This window comes from Trachurus trachurus, assembly GCF_905171665.1.
Source record: "Trachurus trachurus genome assembly, chromosome: 4".
NCBI lineage: Eukaryota > Metazoa > Chordata > Actinopteri > Carangiformes > Carangidae > Trachurus > Trachurus trachurus.
The window spans coordinates 12,274,342-12,291,515 of record NC_139898.1 but is presented as its reverse complement, the minus strand read 5'-3'; the positions used below and the strand labels follow the sequence as shown (position 1 = coordinate 12,291,515).

Sequence of the window (17,174 nt, the reverse complement as noted above, 5' to 3'; positions counted from 1 at the left end):
AGAAAAGCCTTCGGGGACACTGGGCTCCACCGTGGTGTGGGTTGAAACGGCGTTACACACCGCTCTGTGCTGACTGAGCACAGGCTCTTTGTATCCTGTTAACCAGGGAACAACGAAGCAACCACGGTGTTGAAAATGAGCTTAAGTAGACTGTGGTGGTGAGGAATCACACCGAGCTTTTTGTCTACAATCACTGACTGTTGATAATGATGATGCATAGCACTGCAGATTAAAATCCAGAGTTTGCTTTTAGTCAAACTTTCCAAAAACACCTATTCTTGCCAGCATGTGTGTAATTTAGCCCTGTTCATGGGAGACGTCTGTTCACACTCAAGACACCAATGGGTTTGGAAAGGATCAATAACTAGGAGGGGGGTGAATGCAGACCAAGGCCACACAATCAGCTTGTGACGGCTTGCAAGATGCAAGAATGACCGAGTTGACTTAAACTCCACATTCCCACCTGTAAAACTGTGTGTGGAGTGCCTGTAACAGTAGCAGAGATAACATTCATGGTAATACAGTTCGAGTGACTCTGTTAAATGAGGATGATGGGTGAAGCTACTGTAGATAACTAAGCTATAGGCTAGAAGCTAAACTAACTACTGTAGGCAGCGACAAAAGCTGACATCTTTAAGTCACAGTTTAACAATACTTAAAGCATCTGTAATCCGCAAAATGTGATGCGTTTCTAAGTGACATGTTTTTTAGGGGAAAGGGATTTAAAATCAAATCCTTGAAATCTGCATGACTCATGGGGGTAGTGGGAGTGGTATCACCAAAGTCTGCAGGGCTGTTTACCTCCATTGAAGTATTTAAATAAGCTAAAAGTTTTGCCAGTTAAATATTTATCAAACGAGTGTTTATTGATATACATTTTTCATACTGGTAAATAGAAATTAGACCATTTTTTGATATTACAAATACGAGAATATGTTTTTTAAATGATTTTGAATTTCCACAGTAATAGAACATGGAATATGCACTATGTCTTTAACTCTAACAGGGTTAGGGTTAGGGTTAACACTATTTAGTAAATGGAAGCTAGCAAAAATAATGTGATTGAGACCTCACCGCACACAGAGAGCATAGAAGAGAGGAGTGAAGAGATTAAAACTGAACGTTGAAGAGGGAGAGAGCTCAGACGGACATTATCAATCTCTCGGAAGTCAAGATGAGTCACACATCAATGCCACATTTGATGTTGAATTTCTTCTCTCGGCAGTTTTCAGTCTTCAAGAAGTGTTGTTTACACGTGTGTAAGCGCAGCAGCTCATGATACGCTCCTCTCAATGGCCCGAGTCAAGTGGTGAGCCAGGAAAGGTCAATAAACATTGTAGACAGAAATGATATGAAGGTAAAAGGTTTGCCGCAATATTTTTTTAACTGTTAAATTAAAACAGGGATGTTGTGTGCAGCAGGCAGTATAGAGAGCTCAAATAAAATCTCTTCTTATCACTGTTCAGTGACATTTTGGGGATTGAAAAGTTCATTTCTACATGTAACAGTCAATGAAACAAACAGTAATGTTTGTAAAGCTAATGCACCATCAAAATTCTGCAATGAGCCTGAAAAACACAGAAAAGCTGTCCTAAACAGACATTTTTATAGCATCATAAAAATGCTTTATTATCTTTGCTGCCACAACAAAACCTGGTGATTATTCAGCCTCCAGGAGCCCCATCACAGGCAGCTGTATTTTATTCTTTCTAGATTGTATGACCCAGAGCTCCCATTATGGCAGATGAATGACTGACTCTTTTTGACTGTTACTGGTGGCTGATCTGCAGCGGAATTGAAAAACAAGTTTTGTTGTTGTTGTTGTTGTTGTTTTTATGAATATTTTCTCCTCTCACAGCCCTCCAAAGATCAGTTGGGAGGCCGACCAAAGCGCCGCGTTAACTTCACTAGTGCGGTAACAATGGATGCTCTGCTCTGGTTTTCTCTCTCCCTGGGCACAACGTGTGCTTTTTAATCATGGGCCTGCTTTATTACTGCACTGCTCTATGCTCACACATTCATAAAGCATTGTTGTGAGGGCATTTGTGGTTTGTCTTCCTCTCCCATTCAACATTTCATACCTTTTGCATTTTTGGATTGGAGGTTTACACTATTCAGTGCTATTCCCACATCAGCCAAAGATAATGAAGATTTGCTCCTCTCGGCTATTGATAAGACGCAGTCAACCCAACTGACTCGATTAGGAATGAAACTAGTAAAAGTAAAACATTTAACCAGATGGCAGATGAAACCATCAACTGCTTGTTTGAGCATTCAGGCATTGTCATCTCATTTTATTGTAGTCATTTCCATTTAGTCGCCTCTGTAAACCAGATAAGAGAAGACCTCTGCTGAGCCATATGTCACCCCATTAAAAACACAGACAGTGATTCACAGAGAAGGGTTGTGTTTTTTTCTTTCTTCCCTGATGCATTCCTATCTGTGAGTTTTTATTGTCAGATACAGCTTTAGGGCCCCCGAGGGTGCGTAGAGTTTCATAAAGCAACCAACAACATCACCTCTGTGTGCCACCAATTGGGAAATGATGGGAGGGATGGATTGAGACAGAGATCTTGGCAGGGTGCTGTCAGAGGGAATATAATCCCCTGTGTGGAGTCATTGTGTGGCTGTGTGGAGCAGGAAAGACTCACCTGGACGGGTTATACTAGGAACTGTTACAGTGGAGCATTCAGGTATTATCAGATTAAATGTCAGGAATCTGCTTCCTTTTGCTGAAAGGATATTTCACTTTTCTATCCGAGCCAAGCAAGTCTGTCCTCTTAGAGGGCAAAGAAGGCAGGTAAAACTAACAGTCAGATCAGCTTCCTTCTGCCTTTATTACCTCTAAACAAATATAATGTGGATATGGATTTATGAGGATGTGAAACTGCTCGGCAGACACAGTGGAAATAGGGGGTCTATTATGTTTGCAGCACACCCAACACAATTTTGAATAGCAGCGTCCCTGAGATGCTGCTCTCACATTCTCATTCTGCATTTGCGGTCACACACATATCCATCAGCAACTTAGCCAGTCAGACATGCAGCCGCACGCTGACGAAAATGGAGCCGCCTGCCATCAAGGTTAACAGTGAAATGTACGATTTCAAATTGAGGTATTTTCTAGCTACAGAGGAGTGGCAGTGGAGAGGATGAGTGCACCCAGCTGGGGTTTTTAAACTGCCAGATTGCCTGACTGACTTCAGTCAGTCGTGCCGGCGTGGAAGGCGCAGAGGAGGCAGTGGCAAGGGGTGTTTGGCTCCTGGCGTCAGTCACAACACATCATGCAGCAGCCAGCCCACAGCGGGTGGAGGGGTGGAGGGGTGGAGGGGTCTCTTCATGTAGGGCATGTCAAACACACCCATAGGTCGGTCCCAGCAGGGAGGAGACGCAGGCAGGAAACAAAATGAGGAGTCTCAAGGAAAGAGGGGAACATGTGAGGGTACAGGTGGTGGTTGTGACGGTGTAAATGTGGTGAGTTATGAAGAGAGAGGGTATTTTTGCAAATTATATTACTTAGAGGAATTTTGCAAAGTAAGCTTCTCTGCAGACTTTCAACTGAGCTGGCGGGGTCGCAGCGAGGTCATGTGAAGTCGGCTAGTTGCTGAGTTTTAACCAGGTCTCCAGACAAACCCCCCTGTCGACAGCTTGTTTCTCCTTATAGCGCTGCTCTGCTGTCAGAACAACTTCTTGATAAGAACCACAGCGGAATATGAACATGCGAGCGAGGGAGTATGAGATGCTCCATCTCTGACTGTGTGTGTCTGTGTTTGTTTGTTTGTGTGTGCTGCTTTTTCTCTCTGGTTTAGAGCTCTTTTGTGCTGGCATATTAACAACAAACTGTGTGAGCAAGGTCAGCGAGGCCATGTCGAGGCATACTTGTTGTTTCTGTTTGTATTGGCTCAGCACAATATGTGCCAGGGGTTTAGGAGAAGTAGAATATAAATAGGAGGGTTTGGTGATTAATCATTGTCTTCTCAGCCGGTCACATTATTGGTCTCATCCCTTTTAAGCAGCTGTGCCAATCACAGCGGGACATGCTGAAACTGGCTCACCAAATGGAGACAAGAGAAGAGTGAAAATCAGCCTCTCCAGGCAGGAGAATAGTGTCGCTGTCAGCCTCAGACTGACAAGATACAAATATCCAGCGCTACAAATGTGTTGTGAAAGGCAGGTGGTGTACCTTTGTAAGCTGAATATAAATATCTGCAGGGATATTGAAAGTCTGGTCTGGTTTTGCATTGTGCATGGTGATGCACAACGTTATGATGAAACACAGTGATCCACACAATAGCTGTAGCAGGTATTACTTGATTCCCAGGTCATTCCTGTCAGATTTCACCAAAATAATTACATTTGAAAGATCGGGTGGAGGAGATGCTCTTTCTTTGAGCCTTATGATTTAGCTCTCGTAATAGCCATAATGATAAAGTTGATTTTTAGCATCTTTTATGTTACCAACTTACCTAGACATAGGCTACAGACTATACCAAAACCCAAACCACAATTGATTCAGAAAAATAGACCGTGGAGATGAGTCCCATGTCCAGATTTTCACTAGATATGAACTCAGGTAACCACTATTGATGCTAATAATGATGATGATGGTAATGATGTGCATTTTTGACATTGATTTGACATCGATTGTAAGTCTGTAAAGTGGCCAGAGAATATTTAATCCAAGTGTTAAATCATTACTCAGGATTATTACATGATGCTGCACATTCACCCGTGTTGTGTAAGCTGGTGAATGGAACAATGGTGAAGTCCTTACAAAGTCCTTCAACCTGTACAATTGTGTTGGGTTTTCTTCTTTTTTTTTTTCCTTACCCACAGAAATTGTGTTGCCACAAGGGCTGTAGACATTTGGTTGTCATGGTTACAATTATGAAGGACAAACAAAAGGATAAAAGAAACAACATAAACTGCCACTTTCACATGGGAATCACACACCATGCTCCTATGTTCTGTTGTCACATAGATCCACCCCAACCCAACCTTGTCGTTCGTTATACTGCGTCACCAGACTTATTGTGTATTGTGAACATAATTACAGCAGCCTCTAGAAGTCACCTAACAATAAAGTGTAACTGTGGCTCATAATAACATACTGCACGGACGACCTGTGGGCTCGTTCTTTTATAGGAGGACGGTGTCTTAAAACGCACAGAGACAGAGTAGCAACACGCCCGCTGCCTTCTCTACTTGATATGCGTACGGCTCTCACTGTATCTGTTGCACGTTGCCTCCACAAGCACACAAACACAATACTGACGGACAAAGCTTTATTTCAGTTCATCCTTTTGCACCACATTTTGCAAAACACAGAAAATCTGAAGTAAATGTGTTTCTCTTTGTGCAAATTTAAAAGTCCATTTTTCATCTCTGATAAAATTGGTTGGTATATTAATTGGTTGCACTGTGGTGTCACTCAATGTGTAACAATACATGTTCTTTCCAGTAATCATACAGTAAGTCACACTATGAATAATTCATTACACATCACTGACAGTAACTGTTAGTGAGAGTCTTTTCTGCCTACTGTGTCACACAGCCTGTGTGTATAAAATGTAGCTGGATAATTATAAGAAAGGAGGGATGTGGTTGATTCAATATTCTCATCTCACAAAGCCCTTAAAATGAGAGCAAAGACACATTGAAGAGAAGAGAGGGAAAAAAAACCCCAAAGTGGATAGAATGTGTTTGTGATGATAAGCCAGGATGGATTATTTTCTTGCCACTCTGACAGCACAGATAATGCAATTTATTTAGGACGAATGGAGACACCACAAGTGCCGCTCTTGTAACAATAGACCCTCAATTTCTTCGTCAGTCTCGCCGTGCAGGCCTGCTGAATTGGGTTGTATTGAATCGCTGGCATGTTACTCTTCCCTGGTCCTCTCCAGGCTGATTCAGTGTGACGCTCGGTCCACGAGGTGCTCACTAAAAGTGCAGCGGCGGCTTTCTGCTGTCTCAGGCTTCTGGCACTGTAGCTAATTGCAAGTGTCATGCTTTTTCATAGTTTGTGTGCGTTTGTGTGTGTGTTTGCTCATGCAGAGAGGAAGAAAACATTTTCGTGCAGTAGAAAAGTGGTGTAGTCGAAAATGGAAAGTTTCGATTTACAACGACGAGGACTGTGGATTGGAATACGATCTGAAATGACGTTCTAAAATTGTCTGTGAATTCTTCATTGTCCTTTTTCTGTGTATTTTTTGTGATAGTATATCCTCAATAAGTGTTATTGGATCTCTTTTTATCGCACATGCACGCAGCTCGGTCTCTTATGTTACATACACCTGCAGGGTTGATTTACACCATGAAGAAATGACTGTAAATTGATAATAACACTACTTAAATAAATAATAACCTGGAACAGTTCAACGTATTGGCAAGGTGGTCCTAGTCACTTGAGAAATCCAGTGTTGATTGCAACTTTAATCGTTCTCAGTAAAATTGAATGCATTGCTGTAATGGATTCAATTACATGCAATCTTTCAGAGCGCTGTTTGGCATTTCAGACTGCAGTGTTATAGCCAGTGTCGGTTTCACCCCTGAACAACACACACACACACACGCACACACAGGTGTGTATGCGCACTCAGACGCAGGGCACCACATGTGGTCAGATAGACAGAAATAGCTGCTCCCTCCCCTGCAGTGCTCATCAATCCTAGTTTGTCAGAGGCTGCCCTGCTCAGACTCAGTACAGTAATCACATCGCTACACCTGCTCCATCCACAACCTTCCCTCTAAGATATGAGTAGCGCGGTCCCAAAAGGGTGCAGGGTGGCGTCTGCAGCCTTTCAACTGATGAGGCTTGGGCTCCGGCTCTGTTTCAGGAGGCATCTACACCAACTTATCAGTCGTCCTTGAGCGCTGACTTCCTGCCAGTTAGAGAGCGCTCAGTGGCTGAACAGGTGCTCTGATCTCTCTGCGCTCTGCAGAGAGATAGATCAAGTTTTACATGATTTTCTGCACAACAGCCGACTTTACGCTGTCTGTGACCTTTCGGATTAAAAGTTCTGCAGTTTTGTGGACTTTTACAACCACATGTCGTGATCAATTTCATCACTAAGGGTTCTTTGTTACGCAGTTTTATCAGCTCTATATCAAAGCGGATACGATGCAGCTGTTTCCTCCCAGTGGGAGTTTCCTCATGGTTAAGACCAGTTATTTTTCTGACTCTTTAAAGTTCAGCAATCCGCCCGCTTGTCACCAAATAGTGATCTTTACTTCTGACATCAATTTCTTTCCATCGATTTCAGTACTTCAGCATTTCAACAAAAAGCAAAGAGAATATTTTTCACAATGTGGTTAAAGAAAGACCATGTTTTCCCTCTTTTGTATCCTGTTAATAATATCATGTTGCTGCAGATGTACCTTGTGTACCACCGGTTTAGACTGACGGCTGGAGCAGTGAGTTAAAAGGGAGAGGTGGGAGCCTGGCTCTATGGAGGCAAGTTGGGTGTATGACCTCATAGACTGTAGGAGTTTGGTATAATAGTCTACAATGCAGACTGTCAGCCTCTGCTCGCATTAGATCGTTGGACTCCTGCAGACACTGACATCATCAGCCCAAAACCAGGGCAGCTCCACCAACAAGTTACTGTAACCTCTGTCCGTCTCCATTTCTTCTCCTTTGCTCCTGCACCTTCTCGCCCTCCCCATCCGCCCGCATGTAGCTCACCTCTGTAAATCAATCATTCTGAAGTTATCTGAGACTGCGCTGGGGTCTGCATCTCTGTGCTAGAGAGAAGTGTTATCTATATTTCAGCAGAAATAGGTTTCATATTTCCCCTGGTGTGTATTCAGCTTGCCTTGGCAGTAATTGTAGCTCATCTGCAGTGAGTGACTCTCCTGTCTGGGGACACGTTGATACATACCCTGTCCGTCCATCCGGTCAGAGGGGAGGTGGAAACTCGGAGTCATTGGGTCACACAGATCATTCAGTTCACAGGAGACTTTGGCCATACAGTCATTACAGCAAGTTATTGGCTTTGCCTCACCTGGCTGAACTTTAGGACAGGTCTTCATAAAGGAGTTCATGTTGTAAAACGCGCTGTGGTTTACATCAGTATTGTTTTTGTGGCTGAGTTGGAGTCAAGCAAATGAACAAAACAAGCTTTGGATGTAATGTAAGCTGAATGTCCTTGGTTCACTTCCAGCTGTGAATCTTTGGTAATGTCTCTGTACAGTCAGCTGTCCATAAAGGAAAATCTATCAGTAAATGATATTTATAGAAAAGAATAAGATTAGACAAATAGAAAACAAAGGCAAACAGTAGATATTTACTCAGTTTCCTGTAGCGCTAACCCTAACAGCACCCAGCTTCAACCTGCTGCACTTGCTGTAGGTGTTAGTGCAAACTGTGCACTGGATTGTTGACTTCACCTCCAATTGATTTGCTCTGTTGGATTTTGCTGAACCCACATATCAGTTCGATCGCACCAAACATACAAAAATAAGTGTTAAAATGTAGGTTTTGAACATGACCCAAAAATATTTATTAAACTCACAGAGGTACGAAAGGAACCCGCAGGAAAAACTCAACGTGCCTGAAAATTAAAACCCGTCCCGGCAAAAAAGAAAAAGTTTAATTTCTGCTTTCTAATACAGGTACTTGAAAAAGGGCGGGGGGGGGGCGATATAGCGCTGCAGCTGAGCAATTAGCGTGATATAGCGCATTTAGCGCGCGCCTGTGTCTGTGTATCTATGTGCAGGCAGAGATCAGAGATGGTGTTTTGAATAACCATGCTGGCGTTTCACCAGCTCTCATCTCTGCCAGTCAGCCTCTCAAACTGTTGCCTCTCTCGCGTGCGGACCAAGGGGGCAGTTGTCGGTCTGAGAAGTGAAGCTCACTTCCGCGTTCAAAAAACTGCAATCCCCTCGGCTGTCGCTGGGGGCTGGCTCCAGAAGGGAGCACCTCCAATTAAGCCCCATGTTAAAATAGCCGATTTTACAGCTTGAAAAAACATATTTACAGCCTGGTACATTTTATTTTTTTGGTCTCAACCGATAGTTTCTACCCCCGCACACACTCTGAGGGGGGTGAATTTTTTTTAAACTCTACTGTTTTACTATTATTAGGTTTAAAGTTCTGGCCAATTAGGGCACGGAAAGGTTGAGTGACAGGTCCGGTGACCGCTGCTTCGAGGCCAGTGGGCGGGCTCTCGGCCGGCCAACGGCCGCACCGCTCCAAATATGGCAAGTAGAATCCAACATGGCGCGGCTCAAACCCCCGTAGTAGAGGCACAAAACAGACTCCCCCAAACCAATGGGTGACGTCACAGGTGCTACGTCCATTCTTTTTACAGTCTATGGTGCGGACACGTGAAAGAAAAAAAAAAAAATTCTAAAAAAAAAAAATTCTGTGAGAGGCAGGCCACCACAGTCTCGTTAATTAGTGGGAAACACTGCCTAGTGATAAATCTGAATTTTCCCTTTCCATTTATGAAGTCACTGAATTGTCTGCAATAAAGTCTTCTTGATTTAGGTTTGCCCCAGATTGTGCTGTAAAGGCAGGTTTAGGTGACATTCTGGGCTGGCAGAGCCACTTTCACTGATACATAATGTATGTTTTCTCTTGCTGTGCATCATCACCGAATGAATTAAACACATGTTCACTGTAGCCATCCTGGAAGTGACGATTTGAATATTTCACCCTACAGATGCATGGAAACATTACAGTGGTGATGACAATGTCTATATTTAAGGGCATACTTTGCAGTTTAGCGCAGCCATCCATATGTTGCTAACTGTTCTGTGTGCCTCAGTGCCTTTTAGAGTCGTACTGTAGCATTAAATTTTAACGGGGCAGCTCTTGCTGGGCCCAGGTGATGGCTTATCACGTTCATAGAGGGGGAACACTTGAACAGGCCGAGGCATGATCTGTCTCAGCAAAGCTATTACAAGGTTCAGTGAGTCTAAGCACAGCAACGCGGTGGGTGATAAGCAGGTGTATATACAGTAAATGCAAGTGCGTGTGTGTGCAGTTTCTCTGCAAGTACTGTAGGTGTGTGTCCCCACGTTTATTTGTGCAGAAGCCAGTGCCTCTGTCAGCACAACCTTTTCTGCGGGCTTCCATTCACATGAAATTGCTAACCACTCAGCTTCAGACTTGAAGGCATTTCCACTATCGCAATCCTCTTTTATGGTCCATTCTAAATCCAGGGTGTGTGTATGAGTTGACATCGGGGAGTAGATTCCCAAATATGCCACAACGCTAAGATAATCTCTCTCCTGAGAGGCTTGGGAAAAAAAACTTAAGATGACCTCACAGTGCAGGAAAATGTCACACACAAGAATACATTTAAAGATATTCAACATGGGAATGAAGAGAAGTTGCGGTATCTGTTGAGCAGACTTTGCGTTATCTGCTTAGTGTGAATTTGTGCTCTGCCACAAACCTCGGCGCTGAAAGCATGCTGTGTTTATCCCTCCCTCCTGCTCCTCCAGCTTTTGGACTCCAGCTTCCTCTCCATTCTTTCTGTCTTTCACACAGAAAAAGAAAGATGCACTGTGCAGATGGAAGAGGCGACCTATTTTAAGACCGTGTAATTAATCATAAGCTAGCAGCAAGCATTAAGAGAGAAGGAAATGTACGATAGCTCCCACTGTGACTTCCTGTCCCTCCCTAGCTGACATTTTCTCTCTCTCGCTCTCAGTCCATCTCTCCCTCTTACACTTGTGTTTCTCTATACTAAATTTTAATTTGTATCCTCTCCTCCCCTCTTTCCCATGGAGCAGGCAGCATCTCTATCACCGTCCTTTCTCTCCCTCTCTCGCACTTTTTATCTGCATCCCGCTTGCATACTAATTTTTATTTAATGTGCATGCACACACACATATTTGCACAAGCATTCCTAATTAGCAGCAAAAATGTCAAATCAAAATATCATCTTTAGAAATAACAGCCCCGGCACATCTTGTTTGAGGTTACCTGCTGAGGCCTGATTGATCCATTCACGTAAAAATGTTCCCTTGGTCTGAGATGTTGTTGTAGTTACGCAGTTCATGACCTCTCAGTCTTTTCTGTATTCTGCACATACTGTATGATGGTGGTGCTAAGTGGGCAGGCTGCTGTTTCTAGACAGATGGTGAAGAACACAGTCTCATTTGTGTGTAATATGTCTTTGCTAATTGTCTGAAGATTGGATCAATGTCCTTTTCTGCTTCAGCTCAGCACTTTGTCTGTATTACTGCAGACAGCACAGCCAACATTTATCACTGCTGATAGATGGGAGCTGGGGAAAAGTCCTTTTTAACTCATTATTAAGGTGATTTTGCTGGGACTGGTCAAATTGTGTCCATAAACAACGTCTGTAGTGGTAATGGACAAGTAGGACTCAGCTGTTAAGGCATTTGATGCATGCATACCCACACACATGAATAGTTGTCACACGAATGTCACTCCACTTTTTTTCTATAGACTGGCGATGACATCCACTTAAATCATGAGTTTATGGATTACTTATTAAGATGAGTCACGAATGTGAAATTTGCGGATTTCACCAGGAAGTGGAGCTACAGTGTCATTCTCTGCAGTGTGATTGACTCAGCGCATGTTCATGACAAGTTCACCTTTCGGCCCCTGAAGCCGTCCTCACTAAGGCTACTTGATGACCCGGTCCTCTGCTGTCAGTTACGCTGCGTGTATCACTGCCTTTTCCACTGCAGCAGATACATGTCCGCCTGAGCTGTGTTTCAGAGTGGAGAGACATTAATGTGCCTGAGATTTAATACCATAACTGCATGCAGAGATACTCAGATGTCAGACTTATCTTTGACAGTACAAGTGTGTCTTGGGGAGATAAATGCATAGAGAGTTGTTTGTAGAGCTCACACGTACGTTCTGAGATGTTCCTAACTTCATGAAAGCTTTATAAAACTAACAAATATAATCATATTTTGAAGAAGCCTGATATGATTTTTGTATCTTAAAGAGAACTCTTGCCTCAGGCAATTCGATCTTTACCTCAGCATATCTAATGTCAAATCAGTCAAACACAGAAATGTCTCAATAAGTCTTGTATGGATTGCCATGAATGTTTTACAATGAGTCTCCACAGGATTAATTCTAATCACTAATACCGCATTTCTATTACGTGATACCAGCTTGACTTGACTCGACTCAACTCGAATTATAAATAAGAAAAGAAAATTTGACTGAATCCGTTCATTTGAAAACATTTATTTATTGAAATGTGATGATACCTGTACACATAGAGCCCCCAAGGCAGCGCTGCTGTTCTGTCCAATACAAACATTAAGCTTCCCTTTACATTTAAACTAATGTGGCTGCCACAATTGTTAGATTTAATCTGTGAGACCAACATTTGTCTTCCTGAAGGAAATGAGCCAGCGGTAAATCTCCAAAGAGCTGCAGGTAACAGATCACTTTCTCCCGGGGATGATGACGGAGGTTGACTGGCCAATCATCTCAGGTGACCAGCTGCTCGCCTCTAAAATGACCCGCTGGTCCCGGGCCAGCTAGTCCCAGCAAATTTCCAAAAAGGCGTTATTTGGATAAACTAACCACATATTGGGGATCTAAACAGTTATTTTCTCGCATGAAAAATTATGAAAACTTCATAAAGTGACATATGAACAGTGCTACAGTGGAGTCGAATTGAGCTGGTACCAAGTAGTGGAAACACGGCACAAGCTAATCTCATAAGCTGATTCTCCTTCTAGTATGAGGTTGACCTTTTTGGTTTTGAGTGAAATATTTCAATATTTCACAGCTAGCAGTAAGATTAGGTTAAGATGATTTGATCATTTTAAACAGCAACAACATCATTTTTCATTCATCCACCTTATTCATTCACTGATTTCGTGCATACTTTATGTTTCACACTAAGCAGCATATTTAGGGTTATTACAGACAGAAAAAGTGAACTTTGGATGTGTTAAACAGCATGTTAGCATGCTACAGTAATATTACCCTTTAGACAAAAGTAGTACTGCTTGTGCATAAGAAAAGCCTCACATTGCTGCTGGCATGACTGTAAACTCTTAAACTGTTTACTACAGACCTTTCTCCCTGTAGTCATTTTGATAGGTTGTGCTGTAGTGGGAAAAGCGCAGGTGATACAAATTTCATTAGCAATGATTCAGTTCCATTAAGTGTCCCAGTAAGCCATGACAGTGAGCAAGCATGCACAGCACCAGCACCCTGGAAATGGCTCACGTAAATGGAATACAGTGATATATACTGTGATGCTGCTGGTAACACCTGTGCAGCTCCACTGCATGGTCATTATAAGAGCCTTATGTCCATAGCCTCCTTTGTTTCTCAGGATTTTTTCCCCTAATGTTGTTTTGCTTTATCTACTTTTAAACAGGACAAATCTGCCCAGTGCATTTGGTTTCCTTTATGCCTCGGGTTAGTGTCAGCACTGTTATTTTTCTTGTATATCTTCACACAATTTCCAAACAATTTAGCGTTTTTGAAAATGTTTTGTGGTGATAACAAAAAACTGCTCTCTGTTTTCCCTCAGGCTTTTAAACATAACCATTTTTAATGGCAAACACCTTTAAACAAAGAGAGAGCCATTCAACCTTAAATTCTGCTAAAGCAACACTTTAGTATATGCTGTGCATTAATCAGTCACTTTGCAAGCATGATGCTGTTACACATGGGCAAATGTGGACTGGCCTTCAACAATCAGTGCTTTTCAAATATCAAGCATCTTTCACCTAAAATGAGATGTGGAGCAGAAACAACAGAAAAAAACAAGTTGAGAGAAAAGGTTTAATGCTTTCAGGCCGGCTAGAAGACGATATAACAGACAGAGGGGCATAATGTCTTCATTTTACACCTTTCTAGACTGATTATCTTACCCCCCCCCAAAAAAAAAAAAAAAAAAATCAATGGCATAGACCTAAAAAAGAGATATTCTGCTCTCTGCCTTCTTCACGCAAAATCTTCACTCAAGGTGAAACAGCAGTACCTACAAAGTAAGTTTCTCAGCTTTCACAGCTCCTCTTGTCCATATTAGAATTTTTAAGACTGCTAAGCTAGCTACCCTTAACCTGTTCAGCTTTTTTTTTTGTACACCATAGCTCTGGTTTGTGGTGTTTGAAATGCCATGCACACCACACACACACAATTTCAAAATTATTGCATAAAATGTCACCTTGATCTTTCGACAAAGACGTTGAATTTCACAGTGCATTAGAGAGGCCGACCACTTGGAATTGAAGGTACTGTAAGCATTTTCATCGAAAAATGATCCAAAGGCCACCTTGAAAAAAAAAGTATATTCATACAGCATTTTAACGTTTTGGACGCATCACTCTCAGTGAGTGTATAGTCCACCTAATTTACCAAGAATTGCTAAGGACAGGAGCAGGAAAGGAAGAATTAGGTTCTTGCTGATAATCTCCCCCTGCCACCTTTTTTTTGTCTCTTGGTGACATGCTTTTATCTGCCCCCACTTGATCCAACTGCAGAGTCCCAGACAAGTTATGACAATGTGGCAACATCAAAACAATAATTTGAGCATACTTCACCAACACAGCCAGTAATTATAATAAGCAGTGAAAGTCACATCACATTGGGTGTTTTCTATGGTGTTGGGAGCAGATTAACATCATGAATTATAATAACTACTGTAAGAGTGTTAGAGAAGCTTCTTTGAAACTGTGACTAGTGAAGCTCCAGGCTACTCTTCATTGAAAGTGGTGAAGCTACAGGGACACTGCACTTTTGTCGCAAGTTGCAAGCTACAATAGAAGCTGCTCAGAAGACCGTGCCTAATACAACAAAGCTATATCACACTGAGAGACATCCGCTGTTGAGTAATGTATTGCATAAATGCACTTGCATACTTTGTGGCGTGATTAACAACAAAACTGATTGTCATTGTGGTAGACCTCGATACACTTCACTGATAAAAGAATGACTCACACACACATTACACAATAAGAAGGTCGTTAAGTTTGATTTTTAAGCAGCGTCTCTGCATGGTACTATCATAATAAAAAATAACTTAAGAAAAACTAATGTCAGTGCCTGTTCTCCCTCGAATACCAATTCACCATAATGTTACCTTCCATTCTTTGGGTGAAAGTTAAATTAAGGTTGTTTGGTTGGAGATAAGTTTGGGCTGAGGTGACAGTAAGGGGAAACACAAGTTGATGCTGATGGAGCATTTGGTTGGTTGTGTGGACAAAATAGCTTGCTGCTAAAAATATTAGAAGATTGTTACACTGCCCAACTGGGAAATGTAATTAAGGTAGTTTAACAACCTGTGGCATTCCTGCTCGCTTACACTACTAATTTACAATATAGAAATCTATTTATCATAATGTATTTTTGCTGTGGTTTAATGGCTGCTTTACAAAGTTCTTTTATTACTTCTAGATGGATAATGATTCCAACAGCTGCTTCCCCTCCCCTCTTTCATCCATTTCCTCTCCTTCATTTCCTGACACTTTTGGCCCAAACCAGGCTCTCACACTGACCATATTCGTTGTACATTTTTTTATTTTACATGTCATGCACTGCTTGTCACTTGCAGATTTTTACCTTTTCCATCAGTATATCATTAACCTTTAAGCAATGCTATATGTTCAAGTCACGTACAGTGTGTTTTTTTCCCACTCTCTGCTGTTGATTTAAGAAATGAGTCTGTCTCTAATGGTTTTTCTCATTCACCGAATCACTTTTATGTATTTTCAAAGGCAGCCTCTCCATCATCTCCCCTTGCCCAGTGTATCAACAGCAGCCTGTCTGGATGGAGTCTATCACCCTGTTTCACAGGAAATTGAACACACACTCACGTTATATCTCCAGCATGCAATGAGTCTGGGTCAAAAACACATCCAGATATGCACACATACAGTACACTAGCAGACAAACACGTGTATAAACACATACACACCCACATATAAATGACAGTATTCCCAGACTTCCAGGGGAACTGCACTTTGTGTTCTGCACAGCATCTTCCTGCTCATACATGATTAAGTGAGTCTGGTTGTTATTATGGAGAAGATGCAGTGTATTAGATGGCCTGACAGATTGTGTCAGGGGCTGCAATCCTATCAGGATTGGATAATAAAAAGACACTTAATCTAGCCAGTTCCCTGCAGTCCTTCCTTGCACTGAGAATAAAAAATCCTGACTAGTGGTGCGTTCTGGGCTCTAAGTGTCCTTGTCAAATTCTCCTCCTCCATCCCATCCTAAAATACAGTATACTGTAAGAGCAATAATTATGACTTAATCTTCTCAAATTCATCCACCAAAACATTTCCAAGGGAAAGACATGGAGTTATAGCCCTTGAGTGTAAAATGTGTTTATTACTTCCTCTGCAACAAGATAATGTGCCATAAAAATAGGTGCCCACCAGTATGCATGACTGGATGATGATAAGCTAATTTATGAGGACCTTGACTCATCAATAGGACCTGGGATGAGAGGCAGGAGAATGGCAGTAGGGGGTCGACTCAGCACATCGTCCTTCGCCTGCCGAGCATCAGTCATGATAAACAGGGGCGCGACAGACGCAACAACAGCCAATCTGTCACCCTGTAGAAAGTCATAGAGACAGGGATGAGACTTCGCACTGTCTGCACAGTCTTCCACAGTCTCTGAAAAGTAGAAGCGAAAGGGAAAGGCAATGTAAGGACGACCAAAGCTGCACACAGCAGTGTTTCGTCGGCCTGTCGTACTTTGTGTACATTGCAGGCACTTTCATAATGTTCTTTCTGTGTAGAAAATAAATTATAAATTCACATGTGTCAGTTAACCCTCCTCCACTCTCTCTCTATGTGTCTTTACAGTGGAGAACAACCCTTGCCAGACCAACCCTTGTCTCCACGGAGGGAGCTGCCTGCAGGAAGGTGACGGCTATAGCTGCTACTGTCCTCAGGGCTTCTCCGGGGAGAGCTGCGAGATCGGTGAGTCACTGCCAGGTCAGGTTTTGGGAGAGAGAAACCTCAGAGGTCAGCAGCTGCGAATGGATGCTGTGTCACTGTGGCATAAGGGAAAGCAAGACGGGCATATGCTTGGATAACATTTAGCATATGTACTCCTCTGTGCAGTGAATTCGGGATAAAAATGCCAGCCAGTTTCCCTCTGTGGACTTTGTTTTCTTATTTTTTTATTCAGGCCCTGGATCCAATCACAGTGCAGTCAAAGCAAAGAGGAGTTTTCCTGTCAGGTTCA

The 17,174-nt window shown here is 42.4% G+C and overlaps 1 protein-coding gene across 1 annotated transcript in view; it reads left to right on the top strand.

Annotated features, from left to right (window-relative positions):
* The window catches only part of ncanb (neurocan b), a gene marked incomplete at its 3' end in the record, with an annotated part of 110,993 nt that overhangs the window by 37,418 nt on the left and 56,401 nt on the right, over window positions 1-17,174 (top strand). The window contains exon 9 of the mRNA XM_083969494.1: window positions 16,790-16,906. Coding sequence (XP_083825620.1) covers window positions 16,790-16,906 — 117 coding nt within the window. The remainder of the gene's footprint in view (window positions 1-16,789; window positions 16,907-17,174) is intronic.